General features: G+C 45.2%; 1 protein-coding gene across 1 annotated transcript in view; it reads right to left on the reverse strand.

Annotated features, from left to right (window-relative positions):
• The window catches only part of camta1a (calmodulin binding transcription activator 1a), a 293,931-nt gene that overhangs the window by 42,977 nt on the left and 233,605 nt on the right, over positions 1–17,349 (reverse strand). Inside the window, exon 7 of the mRNA XM_028583336.1 lies at positions 1,004–1,157. Coding sequence (XP_028439137.1) covers positions 1,004–1,157 — 154 coding nt within the window. The remainder of the gene's footprint in view (positions 1–1,003; positions 1,158–17,349) is intronic.

The raw sequence follows: 17,349 nt of genomic DNA on the forward strand, positions 1-17,349 counted from the left end.
TACAGTAGGCCGTTGTTGTTCAGTGGCTGTCCTGAGGTAAAGTTTTATGTTAAAATATGTCCTAAAAATTATAGCAAGCAGAGCAGTGAAGAGGATAACAATACAGTATAGCCAAGACCTCAGTGATGATGGTCTGGACTGCCTTGTCAGTATGCAGCCAGCATGCGCGTGTGCTTGTAAAGCTGCTGACAAATTCTTCTTTACCTGGCCACATCTCCAATAATTGGCCATCGGAATATCAGTCACAGCCCTGCTGGACCTGCCAGACACACCCGAATGACTGTGTGGTTGTTAAAGGTATCTTAATAGCTGTCTGAAAGATTTCCAATGCCCTACAAGGTACCTATTTGGCTATTATCATCATCAGACAAACCCTGACTTTTTCCAAAACATTGTCTTAATCTTTAGGCAGGTCCAGAGACTCATAAAAACACACAGTGCACCTCACAGAACATTAGTAAAGTTGATAACAACAGGGATCAATCCATTGCGGGGGGAGAGAAACAAAAAGAGCCAGAGGAGGGCTGAAGGGGGGATTTCTGGTGAGTCAGACATTCTTGCTCCCGCGCACTAACATGAATCAATAACCAGTTTGCTGCCCTCCTCTGCCTTGACTTCCTTCCTGGGCCAGAGAGGAGGCGCACTCTCAGCCTGGCCAGAGTGGTGCCAGAGGTCTAGGGGAAGAGCTGAACTTTGACCCGTAACTAGTGGATGGCTCCAGGAAGAGCACATACTCATATAACAGTGTAGGAACATTGGCCGAAGATGCTGTCTGACTGAGGTGCTGAGGGCACTTAGTGTACCAGCTATCAGCAAATAGGACTTGACATCATATCCTCAGACAAAAACAACAACCACTATGTTTAGTCTTCCATGCGTGTAGACATATAAAAACTATAAGGGCCTTTTTAGAGGAGACGTCAACTGTTTATATTAAAGGTTATGAACAAAAGTTAAGACTGGGTTGACAAGAATTGATAAATGGGATTATTTAATTACTCACACATGGGCTTGAGCTGGCCGATCAGCTCCTCCTTCGTCCACTTGGCCCACTCCTTCTTGTCTGTATTGATGGAGCACAGAATTGGACCGCATGGTTTCCCACAATCCTCAATAGCTGGAACATTCAAATAGTGGACGAGCACAATATCAGGATTCTGCGGAGCAAAGAGAGAGGGAGGGAGGGAAGGGGAATGTTAGACAAGATGACTTTATGGATAGTCTGTCTGAGAGCATGGTTTCTTGAAGACATAAATGCAAAGAGTAGTAGCGGCGCACACTGTGGCTCGGCTGTGAGGGCTTTTAGGTGGAACATGCCAGCTGGTCGGTGAGAAGTAAAATGTTGCTGAACAATTAACACTGGATGGTAACCCTCACACACACACAACAGAGCCGAGGAACAGAAGAGTAAATGCACAACCCAAAACACAACCAGGGAGTAGACCAAATCTGGGATCAGAAATCTGCAATAATCTCACTCATTATGTGACTATCGCTATCGCCAAATGTGTCTGTGTTTGGATGTGCATACTAGTGTGTGTCATTTACATGCATATTTGTGTGTGCATATGTGTGATAATTACAATGTGTGCTCATGTAACACACTTATGGCATTTTGTCAAGTCCTCCCACATGGTGAGTTGATGCCCTCAATTAACTCTGCCTGTATTTACCAAGTCAAAACTCAACAATTTGCTGCCTGAAAATTGTTACTGGGTTACCTCGGCAAATTCCCTAAATTGACAGCTTATGAATAATAGGTAGCATTTAAAGGAATGTTGTGTTGGCGTGAATAACATCAGTTTGCTTCTGTAATCATGAAAAGCTTTGATTACCGAGCAGGGCAAAGGCTCTCACAAGGAATGTTTCAGTCCTTATTGCTTCCAATTTATTATAAACATCCGGGTGCCACTAAGCCCACACAAACTTAACACACAAATTAAGTACAATATCCCTATGGTGACACATAAGAGAGAAATAAAAGCTAAGCACCCAAGGTATACAGTATATGGAAGAAAAATCTTCATCAGATGAAAAACACAAGTAAAAGGACACACAGCACCCTACTTACACGCATGTACTTGCATCTAAATAAGAAGCAAGAATAGACAAACCAACAAACACCTTGACAGAGAAAAATGCTGTGACAACACATGTGTGACAGCAGTTTGAAGCTTCATCAGTACTAAGTGGCAAATAAATCAGGGTGCTGCTACTGTAGGTCTGTGCTCCCTCTCAGTGTGTTCCATTAATCTACGACTACACCCCCCCTCTCCCTCCCTCCTTCTCCCCTTTCATCAGACAGGGGTGTGGTTGGGGGCAAACAGATCCAAAGAAACAATCATTTCTTTGAAAAATATCCCAAATGTACCAACAACTACCCCCCAGTTTTAGCTGTTTTGTGGAACAGCAAAAACTAGTACAAAAACTAGTATGTAAAGCAATCTCTGGAGGACAGATGACCTCCGTCCAACACTATCACCAGGGGCTGGACAGTATGTTATCTCACTGCTTCCCTTGTCCCGTATCATTGGTATGGACACTAGGCGACAACTGCTGCCCTGTTTGGATGGAGATTGCACAGGGCGACGTGTGATGCTCCCAGATGGCATCACCAGCTGTGTCAATAGCTAAGAGATGCCCTCAATCTTTACTTGGAGTGAGAGCGCCAAATGTAGACAGCTTCATTCATTTATGATCATACATTAACGTATGTGGATGCATGGGAGTGCATGACGGGAGTGAACACGTGTTAGACACACATTTCACACATAAGTGTGTGCAGACACACAAGCACAGACACACACAAACAGACTGAGCAAGGACAAAGTCATTATCATTCTGTAACAGACACATAGGATACTCACAAGAAACACAAGGGTTAGCTTAACACAATCATACATGTGGATATGCACAATCTCCTCCTTCCAACACCCACACTCCCAGCTTCTCTCACTCCCACGTAGCCACATCAATATGGGTACACACACACACACACACACACACACACACACACACACACACACACACACACACACACACACACCATGTGGCAGCCTTAGAGATCATCTAAACACAAGTCATCTGTGTCACCGTGCTTTACTATTAAGAAGCTGTCTGTCTGGAACTTTTGCTCTCTTTTCCCATTCTTGTTTTGCTTCTTTCTCTCTTCTCACACATTTAATAGTTCTCTCCCAATGTATGCCCACCTCCACTCTGAGAGGAAAACAACACAATGAAAATGTAAAATGTAAAGCATCACATAAATCTATCAGGATGGTAATTTAATTTAGTTTCCTGCTGGCTGCTTTCTTTTTCCACAGTGTAATATCAGGAACTAGTTATCTAGGAGTAGGGGGAAAACGGCAGAGGGGGAACTTTTTGCTGGATACTATTTTCCAGAGAAAATGAAATCTCATTAACTTATTGATTAATTGTGTAATGTAGCCTTTTGGTTGCGTTTTCACTCGTTTCCCATGCGGGTCTCAAGGCAGCTTTCCAGTCTCACTTCCGCAGTAAAAGGGAAGACTGGGATTCAGTTGCAGGAGCCTGTGGCGGGCATGCGGGTGAGGATGTGAAGCTGTGTTGGTCTATTTGGTGTATGTAAGCTCGAGCCTATAAATACATACATGTCAGCATGTTGGCCATACATGTAAGCATGTGTGCCAACCATTTCCATGTTAAGGCCTTTTAAAGCATGAACGCATCATGCATATGTAAAATGTAGCATGTCTCCAGCCAGCATTTTGATGTAGCTGTGCTGTGTTAATGTTTACTGCGCCTCCCTAGAACAGATGGATAGATGTTGAGCTAATTACTAGCAGAGTCTTGGGGAGTCAGCCATGGGGGCGGAAGGCCTGCTGAGTGGGTGGTGGTGTGCCTTCCTACCCCTCCTTTCACCACTCTCTCTCTCTCTCTCTCTCTCTCTCTCTCTCTCTCTCTCTCTCTCTCTCTCTCACAAGAAAACACAAATACATCAGCATACAAAGGCATGCTTGCACATGAAAAAAAACACACAGTCATGCACACGCACACATTCACAGTCTAATCTAATACACAGTTCATGAGCCACACATTAAAAAGTTCACATTCACACTTATTTACACACTCATTCACACACACACACACACACACACACACACACACACACACACACACACACACACACACACAGGACATCGCCATCGCAACCGGAGGATAAAGGTGCTCTTGTAGCCAGGCAACAGGTTTCTCTGGCACCCACGCACTTAGAGGCAACCAGGGCTCCTACGATCTCTCAGTGACTGCCTACCTCGTCCTGAAGTCATACACCCTGTTCTACTCCAAGAAAGAGACTCGCTAATGGAGCTGAAGACAAAGACGGAGTTTGATGTCGGCGGAGACAGATACAATGACCTTCTACATGAATGTGACGTAGTGAATGTGTATGCTGAGCTGCAGCTAAAATAGAGCTAATTGAGACTTGAGTACAAAGCACATCTATTGGTAGAATCTGGTATGAGTGGTCAAGTAATGTGGTCCCTGTCTTGGTAAGTCTCTGTGACCCCGCCACTCTCCTGGAACACCTTCATGTAGCCGCTACTCCAACAGCACCACCACTGCTCATTAAGAGACAGAGAGCAAGCGAAAGAGGCCGAGTTTGAGAAAGAGATACATGGAAAAAGAGAGACAGAGACAGAAAGAAGAGTGCAACAGCTCTTATATCGGCAGGCAGCTCTGCTCAATGGTTGTACTCTACCGTAGTAGGCCTAGCTTTCACAACCAGTGCACAGGAGCGATAAGAACACCATTAACATGAAAGGATATTAATTGAGAGGGGATGCTTCATGTAACGTGGATGAGCCTGGGAGTGCAGGAGGAAACCTTGTTCCTCTCTGATAAAAAAAAAGCCCACACCCAGGAATAGAGGCTTCAAAGCCTGTCAAAGTGAAGGAAAGAGCAGAGCAGCCAGGGCCTTATGTATAGGGGAAAAAAGCCCTTTTCCACTTTCACTCTGTGGAAGGAATGGGAAAAATAAGCAAAGGAGGAAAGATATGAGACAATCCTTCATTGGAGAATTGAACTAGCAGGCTACAGGGATATCCATTTCAATACAAAATATCATGGAAGCAGGAACAGTCAATTGTTTTGTCACAAACATTCAGCATCAAGGCATAAATACAGAGGGGAGGTGCATGTGTTGGTGTATTTGTGTTTGTGGATGTATCTGGGCCTTTATGTATTTGCGTCTGCCTACATTAAATTATAAATAGCGTTTGAATGAGTGTCTAGAGGCAGATTTCTGTATGTTGGCTGGCGTGCATACATCAGTATGCATGCAGAATGAGTGCAATGAGCTGTGAGTGTGAGACTGAGTGGATCTGCTATTTTGACTGCATATTCATGCTATGTGTGTTTGCAATGCACATTAGAATGTGTGGTGTAAATCTTTGCAAATGTCTGTGCAGTTTGACGTGGAACACCTGTGTACTATATGATTGTGTTTCATGTTGTGTGCTGTGGTCCACTGAACGGGTACAAAGGGTTATTAAGGCTCTGCTCTCTCGGCTGTGCGGGGGCAGTTGCCCTGGCAGTGGCATAGTGATGGATGGCATGGGGTGCCAGTCATTAGGCAGCCTCCTGGCCTCTGGCACTGAGGTTGCACTCTTAAACACCGACCTCCCCCGCCTGTCCCCAAACACCACTGCTCATTTCAAGGTCAGCTGCCTCTGTGGTGCTGTAAGTTCACCTCCACGAGGCACAAGACTTCTTCCTTTTGTTTGGAACCTTTATCGCTCAGTGCCAACGGGTGTGTTTTGGAATGTGGGGGTGGCTGGCTGGCTGGTGCCTTGCTGTGTGCAGACACACAGAAGCACAGTCATACATACACACACACACGCACATACTCACACACACGCACATACGCACGCACGCACACGCACACACACACATACGCACGCACGCACGCACACGCACACACACACACACACACACACACACACACACACACACACCGAGGTAAACAAACCCCACGTCAAACCCTCCCAAAAAGGCAGCAAACAGCCTGAAGCCTCTGTTGAGGTGGCAGAGCAACCCCCCCTATCTCTATGGGTCCTCTATGACAAACTGGTTGTTTAAATGTACCCAGTTTAGAATCCAGAAACTGTAATTGGGGTGTCTGGAGTCAACGCTCAACTTAACTGCCACAGTTCACCCTCTACTGCACCCGGCTCTCCACCAACTGCAACACTGCCTGAGCGGCAAGCTAAAACGATGCCCGATGTGGGTACCAATCCAGGGCTAATAGCCAGTTTACAGAGAGTTTCTTCATGTGAATTGCCACGATTGACCCGTCCTAGGTCTTTGAGGAGGATGGCAAAGCAGGAGGCACAGCAGGAGATCCTGATTTAGAGAAGATTGATACTCCACCTCTTTACCTCCACTACCTAGTGTATTGGCTGGGAGACATGAAAGGTAGAACTTGGAACTTTTGAGGAACAGGAAGAGGCCAGCATGTTTGAGCGTGTTTCGGAGGAAGCCAGGGGCTGAGGCCTGTGATGTTTAATTCAGTAGCACATAATCACTCCGATGGAGTTGAGAGCGGGGCTTTAAATAACTCAGCTTAGAGGGGCAGAACTGCTTCACTCTGGGTGGGGGAATGCAAGTCTGTGTGTATGAGTGTGTGCGTATGTGCATGTGTTTGTGCACTCGTGTGTTTAATTGTGCAGATATGTGAGTGCATTTTGCATTTCTACATGTCTGTGAGTGAGTATGCAAGAGAGTGCTCCTCTATTTTTGTGCGTGGCTTCTCCCTGCTTTGAAATATTTTATTTCTGCAGTGCACCACAGTAAAAAGGTGGAGTGTGTATGTTGCTGTGCAAAGCATCTGCATGCATTACAATAAAAGTGTGAAAGGCCAGTATTCAGAACCTGAATATGGAGGAGCATTCTGGATGCCAAGCAGGCAGGCAGTAAGTCAGGCAGTAAGCTGGGCAGTGAGGCATTGAAGCCCCTTTAGCTTCCACAACTCAACTCACAGTTTACAGCCTCCTTATTTTTCCTAAGGCCCTTTCAGAGCACACTACCCTCTCCATTAGTTGTGGTGGTCCCAAGTGAGAGGCCAAGCTGCCCAGGGGCAAGCTGAGAAAGGGCCATCAGGATCCCATCCGGCTGCCATAATGGCCTTGGCTGAGCCCATGGCACTGATCCTAATATTCAGTGGCCATCCAGGTGACACAATTCACACTGGAATAAAAGAATGGAAAGGAAGTCTCTGAGCTCTCTCAGACACAGGGAGGATTTAACCGTGTGCTCTCTCTTTATAGTTCTTTTCTTTTGTTTCCGCCTCAAAATAACCTCTCAACCTCTGGCTCTCTCTGAGTCTGTTCCACTCTCTCATTTTCATTTCTTCCTCTGAGGGCATAGTGCAATTCATTTGGAGGAGGAAAACACAGCTAATGCCATCTCTCCCTTCTCCCTGTCTTCTGCTCTCGCTCCCTTTCATATCAGCGCCGCGTTTGATTTGTTTGTGTGCGTCGTCTTTCTCCCCATGCCAGTTGACAAGGCGTGCTATTTATGTGCCTCTGCCCGTGTCTGTGAGCGAATCAGGACTTCAAAGGAGCAGCAGAGGGGAGATGTGCTGGTGCATTTCTAAACAGGGAGTCACAGGGAGGACTGATGTGTGTCCAGCAGCAAGACAGTCCAACCTGGCCACTATCTGCTTCTGCAATGGCCCACTGAACAACAATAGATAACACCAGTTGTCATCATCATCAACAACAACAACAACAACTGTTGAGGTTGTAACAGAAAACAGACCCAGCCAAGGACAAACTAGTAGAGCATAAATGCACATACATGTAGATATGTACTCACACTACACATGCATCAAGAGACTTACACACAATGACAACAGCAATGGCCACAGGACTGCTGAGCCTGTGTGCTCTGTCAAGCATGGTGAGGGGCTCATTATTATTACTGGGCTGGATACTGGAGCAACCCCAGAGCTCAGCTTGGCAAGACCTCTCTCTGGAGACACACACTGGCCTCTACACACACACACACACACACACACACGCACACGCACGCACGCACGCACACACACACATACACACACACACACACACACACACACACACACACACACACACACACACATACACACTATATGCACTATACAAATGGGTAATCAAATGTCTGCCCCTGGGAAAAAAAAATGCTCAAATGGTTTTCTAGCAACCAATGGTGTGTATTGGGTCCACATGAAAAATGAAAAAATAAAGAAAGTGTGTGTGTGTGTGCATGTGTGGTTTTGTGTGAGACAGAAAGAAAGAATGAGGTTGAGATTAACTGGACATTAGAGAGAGATAGAGGAGTTTATCCGGTGAAGTAAAGAGTGGTCAGAGATAAGAAGTCGTGAATGTGATATGAAAAGGTAATGAAGAGAGAAAGAGAAAGGGCGGCCATCAGAAGTCTGTCAATCTGATCGACAAACACAAGCATTTCCACAGCCTCTCTACAGGGGCAGTGTTGACTGCGAGTTGATCCATGGAGCAGGTCCACAGACAGTTAAGGTCATGGGAATGTGTTATCAAATCACAGCTCAGAGAGAGATCATCATGGGAATAAATGAGTATCTTACACACTGTTACAAATATGTAGCAGCACTACAGGGGAGGGGATTATGCAAGAACCAAAGCATAAGCTTTAGAAAGCGGCCTAAAACACAGTGCTGCATATCACACCAGGTTCAAATGCAAAACACAGGGGGTTGTGCTATACCAAAGTCACACAATTAGGTGAGTGTAGTGGTTTGTAAAATTGCTGCAGAGCACTGTACAAAGAGGCGTAGTTGAATCTCTGGGGCTCTAAAGAGTTTTTTGATCATTGCAGAACACTGTAACTAAAACACAGCAAGTCCTCCTTAAAAAATGATTCAACAAAAAGATAGTTTCATTTTATTTGTTTATCTGTGTGCAAGTGTGTGAAATGCGAGGAGCAAAGCAGCGTGTAATACTGTGCGCGTGTTTCCATAAGATACTAGTGTGTGTGCATGTTTGGCACATCTGTATATGTGTGTGTGTGTGTGTGTGTGAGAGAGAGGTAGTGAGAAGCATACTATCTCCATCCAGCAGCTGCCACAAAGAGGCTTCCCAAAACAAGCGCAGGGCCATGACAGAGACAGAGCGACCGCAGCCTTCTGGTGGTGTAATAGGAAATTAATTGAGACCATCAATATGGTATTAATCATTAAAGCACAGGTGCTGAGGTGGCACTTTGCTGACTGCTCTACTGTTGGCAGCACTCACATACACACACAGTAAAAGTTTGACCTGCTGTTTTGCAAAAATGTAGGTGGGGACAAATAAAGAGAGTAGAGACCAGTGAAAATGAGAAAAAGGAAGTCTGTATCCTCCGTTGAAAACACAGCAATCCAAGGGCATTTGGCCTAGAAAGGCGGTTAGTGTTCACTCTTTTCAGCTCCCTCCGATAGCGACTAAATAGCGAGACAGAAATTGAATAGGAGTGCGTATTCTGAAAGATGTTCAAATCAGAAAATGACAGGTAAATTTGGGGAAATAATTCATCAACTCCCTTGGAAGCCATGTTTCTTATAACACATAATCCTTTGTGAGGCAAAGCACAGTGAGGACTGGAGTGCTGGTGTTAATCAGCCAGAGGAGAGCCAAATTGCAGAAACTACATTAAGCTGTTAAGCACACCACGTCTCCAAATTATTTGAGGTGTCTCACCGAGATGAATGCTTCTTCTTATGAATAATACATCACACACATACACACAGACAAAACACATGCAACACTGTGTGCGTTTCTTGCTGAGACAGTGCGACAGCTGTGTAGGATGGGGGTTCGTAGTGTATGGCAGAGTTCGACAGTGAGATATTTCTAACACTCTCTTCGGACTGAGTGGAGTCCAGCATCAACTAGCCTCCATAGACCCTTTACACAAAACCTTCACCACCTCATGTCTGTCAGTGTCAAGGTTGTGCCTATGAAATGTTTATGATTCAGGAGCAGTAGATAAGATGGAGATTGATCTGGATTGAAAGGCAAATAAGATTGCCAAAGCCCAGAGTCAGCTGAAAAGCAGGCAAAGGGGGGAAGAAAAAGATAGAAAGAGGAGAAAATGCATTAACACAGGTCTGGCCCTGCACAGAGTAATGAGTACTTCCTCTACACACACTGAATACTGGGGAGAGAATATGGACACACCGTCATGACCAGCTGATTGATGTCATGTGTGTGTGTGTGTGTGTGTGTGTGTGTGTGTGTGTGTGTGTGTGTGTGTGTGTGTGTGTGAGCATGTGACTGTGTTTGATCTGTTTGCCTGATTGCTGCCATGCTTGAGACTTGCAACTCTTAACTTCTGACACTATCCTTGTTCTGTGGTGTTTGGAAGGCTGGACACACCTAAAGATGCTATCAAAAAAGAGCAGGTTCATTCAGGCAATTTGCTGGCCAAGATTTAAAATCTATAAGTTTGACTACACGCAGTTGGGGAAGGTACTATATATAAAGTTTTTTTATGTTAACGAAAGTGACACTTGGTAATTACTAGCCACAAGCACACCGTGAAAATAGGACTCCATGGGAGAATAGGAGGCCGTGCCTCTCTTTTAACACCCTGGTGATAACATATCAGCTTTGATTTACGATGTCTAACAGTGGAACGAAAGGGGAAATGATCATCAAATAGATCATTTTTCAAAGGCCAGAGGAATGATGGTGCATGCATTAATATGTGTATTTGTGTGTATGCGTATGGGACAAATGGAAGGATAAGATCCTTTGATGTATCACCCAACGGCCCTGGCCAGCTTGCAGGAGAGGAACAGAGCAGAGGCCACCAGAGAGTTGGGGCCTGAGCCCTGGGGCCTGTTCTTTCCCTCCCAATCTCAGCCTGCCTTCCCCTCCCTCCTCTGATCAATACTGTGTCCTAATCACTGAGGACAGTACGGTAGTCCTCTCTGTCTCTCAATTCCTCTCTCACTTTTTCTTCTCATGGTTTTACAACCTCAGCCATGCTTTTGCCAACTAGCATAAATGACATGCACTTGTATGTTCCTCTGTGTGTATGCACACGTTAGTGTTTAGGTGTTCATATGTGTCCACACCTTGGCGTGTGTGAGCCACACACATTATGCCAGTGTTTCTATGCATATTTGTAAAAGGGAGTCAGTTTGAGTGTCTGTAAATATACAAACAGGCTTATACAAGGCTGTTAAAATGTGTGCATGTGTCTGTGTACAACAAGATAAGAGAATATCCTTGAAAAAGCAACACCAACATAAACCCCAGTGAATTATGAGCAGCGTGCATAAACTTGAATAATAACACATCCCCTCATTTCGGTGGCTTTATCCCAGTTATCTAATTGCCTGTGTCTTTTTTTCTTTCTTTAATATACTAATGAATGTGGCTGGGTTGAGGCCTGGAATCATATAGGCAGCAATAAGTAGCACTGCTTTAAACCCCAAACGGCATCAGAACAGCTGAATAATTTGTAGGAGAAATAATTAAGGGGCAGAAGAGCAGGCATCAATCCTGGAACACCGACAGTGCCCTCGCTGGAAACTACCTAACCCAGAAGCCAAGGCTCCATTAGGTATTGTCTGGGGCCTACAGGCTAATTTGTTTGCATCAATAATACATTCAAAGGATTTTTCTAACTTGCAAATGAGTGTTCATTTACTGGTCCAAGAGGCAGGGAGGACAGCAGGCAGCAGGAGAGAAGGTGTGAAAGGCTGAAACAGCTGGTTGGGGCTATCTGGGACACAGTTAACCCTTTGCTAAGCAACAGGATGGTGGTCCATATCTTACAGTTAATCAGTAGTATTCAGAAATAGTTGGTTCTGACATGCTTGGATAACAGCCAGAGTTTATGTAGGGCACAGAGAGGCCAAGGTGCTGGTGACCAAGCCTCGGAAAGGCATAAAAAATGAAGCAGAGAGCCCCCTCACAGCCACAACGTATTACCTGCTGCGCCGACTTTTCTCTGATCATATGCCAAATGACAAAATGACAAAGAGGAGTGTATGTGTATGTCTCTGTTAGAAGATGGGGATGTGGCATTAGTGAGACATGGTGGGCTGTCCTTGGGGGACCCTGGGAACCCCACCGCCCTTTGATCTCTGTACTATGCCGTCTCCCACAGGTGATAGCAGGATGTGCAAAGCCAAGAGAAGCGGAAAGAAAACATGGGGGAGATGGGGGGGGGGTTATCAAAAGTGAGCTAGCAAGAGAGAAAGAGAGACGAGAGAGAGAGGGAGGGAGAGAGAGAAAGATGGGAGAGAAGGAAGGAAGCTGGCCATGAACATATGCTGCCTCTCTGTGCCAAGCCCCACTGGCTCAGGCAACCCACGCATACGCTGCTGCTGTTGCCACTCCAGCCCTCTCCAACACCAACACCATGGCACTACTTAGTCAAACAAAGCTGGAGAGATGAATCTGGAAAGAGACTGGGTCTCCCCAGTCTCAGCACTGCCAGGGTAGGACTGCTTGGCTTGGATAACACATGCACGCGCACGCACGCACGCACACACACACACACACACACACACACACACACACACACACACACACACACACACACACACACACACACACACACACACACACACACACACACACACACAGTAGTGGCTTTCAGCTGTTTGGCTAAACACCCCCCTACATTTGTGACACTTATGATGTGGGCCACCATACAACTCTGTGTAATGAACTGTAATACAAGAGACATTTTTATCATCTCTTTATGGGCTAGTCTCTTTCACTTTGATTAATTATTGGTAGAAGCTACAAAATATAAATTTGTTCAGGCCAGGCTTTGAAACCGCAATACATTCTTAGTATTTTTATTTCCAATAAATTTGAAACACAGTAAAATCATTTAGCAATCTTTCTAGGTGTAATCATCAGTTGCTGACCAAACCTGATAAAGCAAACATGCTAGAAGCTGGCAGCCTTATACATGAGGATGTATAGTATGTATGTATGTATGTATGTATAAGTAGTATGTATGTAGTGTGTGTGTGTGTGTGTGTGTGTGTGTGTGTCTGTGTGTGTGTGTGTGTGTATATTTGTGTGTCAGAAAGGGACAAGAGAGCTGTGGTTACTGGTGTTTGATGTACTGCACACCTAATTATTAACATCGACAGTCTAAAGGTTCAATTCAGTTTTTATTACTTTTTTTACTTTTTTATTACATTTTATGGGCGCCAGACTTAAAATTCACAGAAAGGTCACACACTAATATTTTTCATACAATACTTAATACAATTTTTAACTTATATCATTTATGTATGAAATACTTTGTGTAATGAGGCGCTTACATTAACTGCTGCAGTACGGCTGGGGGTTCCACAAAAATGTTTCAAATTATGACTGAGCATGTATTTGATATCACCATGTTGTTAAAGGAAAGGAGGTTGGGAGGGGAGTGGGGTGGGGGGAGGGCAGGGAGTGGAGGGAGAGTTGGAGCTGAATGTCTTTGGAACACTGCTGTACATGGCTTCCCACTGGGACTCAAACCAAGGACAAAAAAAGGAAAAAATGCAGGCAAACATCAACAGCACACATCCAAATTGTTTGCTAACACACACACACACACACACACACACACACACACACACACACACACACACACACACACACACACACACACACACACACACACACACACACACACACACACACACTCACACTTATAAATCCACACAAACCCACACATAATAGGTCCATACAAGAATGCAGACACACAAACACCCTCAGACGCCCAGATTTATAATAACAAATGCTTCTATAACACAGAAATCAAATTCAGGGTTCATCTTGCAATCTGAGCCTCACAAACTCAATTCCCCTCTGCTGTCTAGCTGCCTCACGATCCACGCCTTTTCCATGTGAACGAATGGGGTCAGTATCGTCACATAAACATCATCCTCTGCTTTCTCCCCCCTCTCTCAGTGAATGGATGCTGAGCACTGGTGCATATCTACGCAGGGATGGCAAGGGCACCGGGGAGAGAAAATCAATACTATATCTCACCACTAAGCACAATCCCAACCAAAAGCAGCTGGAGTTTGCAGGTTGCTCCATAAACTGGACGGCTTCATCTGGCTGGCCGCTGTGTCGGTGGATTGCTACAGTAATGCACTACAGCACAATGGCCTAGGCCAGAGCCTGCCAGACACACACACACACACACACACACACACACACACACACACACACACACACACACACACACACACACACACAAGCAGCATGCTCCCGGGGCTGGGGAATAGCAACAGCAATGAGAAAAACTCTCATGAGCCAGGAACAGTGTTGACAAACACACTCCCTCCTCTGTCACAAGCACGGAAAAACACCCCTGGACCATTTAGCCCACCCTTACTGTGGACTACACACACTTGTGTAGACACAGACACAGGCACAGGCACAGACAAACAGACATAGACACACAGACACACACACACACACACACACACACACACACACACACACACAGACATACACAGAGAGGGCCCTTAAAATACCTGTTCTAAAAATAGCAGGCAGGAAGCGGGAAACGGGACTGAGGCTATTATTATTGCGCACACGTCCTGCCTGGTCCCACCAAGGAAAGGGAAGAGACTAATGATTTTCCTGGTGCAAGCAATTAAAAAACTATTTGTCACCTGCCAGGCTGCATATGACGTTAGGGGCCTTGGCAGAGGACCACAGAGTAACTCCACATACACACACACTGTACACACACAAAGTGGGTTGCACCATAGAAAGCGCTCCAGAGGCAGAAATGGTGCATGAGAAACAGGTGACACCGGAGGGTCACAGAAAAAGTGAAACAGAGGGAAGAAGTGAAGAAACTGTACTTTGGATAGAGGAACAGAGTTGGGTTAAGCGCTGATTTATCCGGACAGGTTAATACCAGGCCAGACAGTGCCTCAGACAGCACACTGCCATCAGGAAGTGATGTAATATTTAGACTGCAGCCAATGAAAGTCGTTCTCCTGCTGCTGTGCTCCTGGCTAAAATAGAAATGTATATTTCCCCATCTTACCCTACCCTCCCTCACCCCCTAAGAGCACAAAATTAGAGAGACTCCAACTCTCTGCCATAACCCTGAATCTGTCTCTCTTTCCCTCTCTCTCTCTCTCTTGGGCTGCCTTCCCTGGAGAACAGTCTGAAACATGCAGGTTTATACACACGTTCATTTCAACTGAATTGCTGGAATCTCTGCTGGATACGTTTAAGTGGTTTAAGGAATTTTAACACACCCAAGAAAAAAAAGTAAACTCACATTTCATTTTAATATAATTAAATAACTCCCTATTCCTGCTTTGCTACAGCTTCTGCATTGGGAGGTAAATATTGTAAACACTACAGGGAGATGAGGAAGAGCCTGTCAAATCTAAATTATCCGAGGGAATAACTTGACAGGGGAAGTCACATTTTTTATTTTTGTTGAGCTTTCCCCTGTTGGGGTACAAGAGGAGGGGAATCTATGCTTTGCGGATGCATGATGGTTAGGATGGGCCACACAGGGGGCACTCAGGCTGACAAAAACCTCCCACTTTTTATTAGGAAACATCCTCTGATGCTGCCACAGGAGGCGAATATTGGACTATGAGAGACAACCGATATGAATTGGGACGGGCAGTAAATAATATTAAGACAAGCGTTATGCCTCCCTTGCACTATGCAGCCCTATCCAGATCCAGCTCCAAGCATACACTCGGCTGCAGTAATTTACGAGGTAGCTCGTTAATGTCGGGTGATTTGCACTGCTCGTTTGCTCCCGCTCATCTCTACCAAATGATATCATCTTCTACCTCTAATCTTCTAACTCTAATCCCCCATTCTCAAAGCACCTCCACCCCTCCCACCTTTTGTTTCCTTCCCTGCTGCCATTCCTCCTCTCCTACCCTTCTACATTATGCTTTCTCTTTCTCCTCCTCTCAATCTCTGTCTCTTCAGTTCTGCGTGGGCGAGGTTTTGAGGTGGGGGAGCAGACAGAGATAGGAGCAGAGCTATCCCACTGAAGGGTGTGTGCACATGTGTGTTCAATATGTCATCTATCCAGATCAAAAAAGACTAAAAGAAGTCTGGTTTGACTCTGAAGGCTTTATGTGCCCTTGTAGTTACTTTTCCACTGCCCCCTACTGAGAGAGAATGAGAGCAAGCCAAAAAAAAAAGCGAAATTTTCACTCAAAACTTGCAGAGGGGAGAAAGCTCAGCAATCCTGGGGAGACTCAGTGGCAGAGAGAAATAAAGACCGTTAGAGTGGAGGGATGGGGGGTGGGTGTTAAGCCAGAACAAAAGGCAGAGGAAAAAGGAAAAGAAGGGGACATAAGGTGAAGACATAGATGAAAACAATCTTCATAACAGAAATTTTTATTGACAATTAGGAAAACAAATGGCATTGTTTTTATCCATAATAAAATTCCATTGGAGGCTCCCAGACCTTTACTATTCACTTCATCTAATAAATTGATTCAACCACTTTGGCCCAATACCTTATTTTTTATCTTATATCTTTTTTCACAAACAGTCCTTAGTGTCTTTATACCTTAACCCACAGAGAAATCAGCCTGTCTCAGACCAGATGCAGCCAACACCCTCAATGAAAACCCACAACGAAAATTGGCAATTATAGAAATTGCAATCAGAGCTGTTGGTTTGTATGTTGATGAGTGGTAGCTGGTTAAAGGGGAAGTGAGATCGATATCTGAGTGAATGCAGAGTGAACGACTATATTACTACGGCTTTCATACCGACTCCCCTTTGCTCTTCTCCTCAGCCGTTAGCACACACATTAACTGTCGTCCCTCTTACCTCCATCCCTTCCTTCCCTGTCTCACCTTTCCCTCTATGACACATCCAAGTGATTGTGTCGGGATGTCAGCCCTCATCCACGGCTAATTGGGGCTCAGAGGAGTAATCAGGGCAGGACAAATCGGACAGTTCTGGTCATTAGCTGTGACCAGTGTTCTCCGGGAAGCTGGGAGATGCGAGCACACTTGTGCCATCACGCCCAACTTGCATAGTGACACGGGCAGATCTGTGGCTTGACATGAGTGGGGACACAGAGATTGGAATAGCACAGAACAGACGTAGTGTGGAGCCATTGATCTCCTCTGCGTTCAAACACACACAGGCAAGGCATAAACACAAATAAGCCTGCCTGGTGACAGTATGCACATGGACTCTATTACTGTCTAATATGGGAGAGGCAGCAAAAGACTTCTGGAGAGAAAACTCATTGAGTACAACACACAGGGTAATATCAATCCACGATCGAGGTCTGTCGCAATACTCTTCGACAAGCTTACAGTGTAAGAGC

The sequence above is a fragment of the Perca flavescens genome, chromosome 7 (assembly GCF_004354835.1).
Source record: "Perca flavescens isolate YP-PL-M2 chromosome 7, PFLA_1.0, whole genome shotgun sequence".
In the NCBI taxonomy this organism is placed as follows: domain Eukaryota; kingdom Metazoa; phylum Chordata; class Actinopteri; order Perciformes; family Percidae; genus Perca; species Perca flavescens.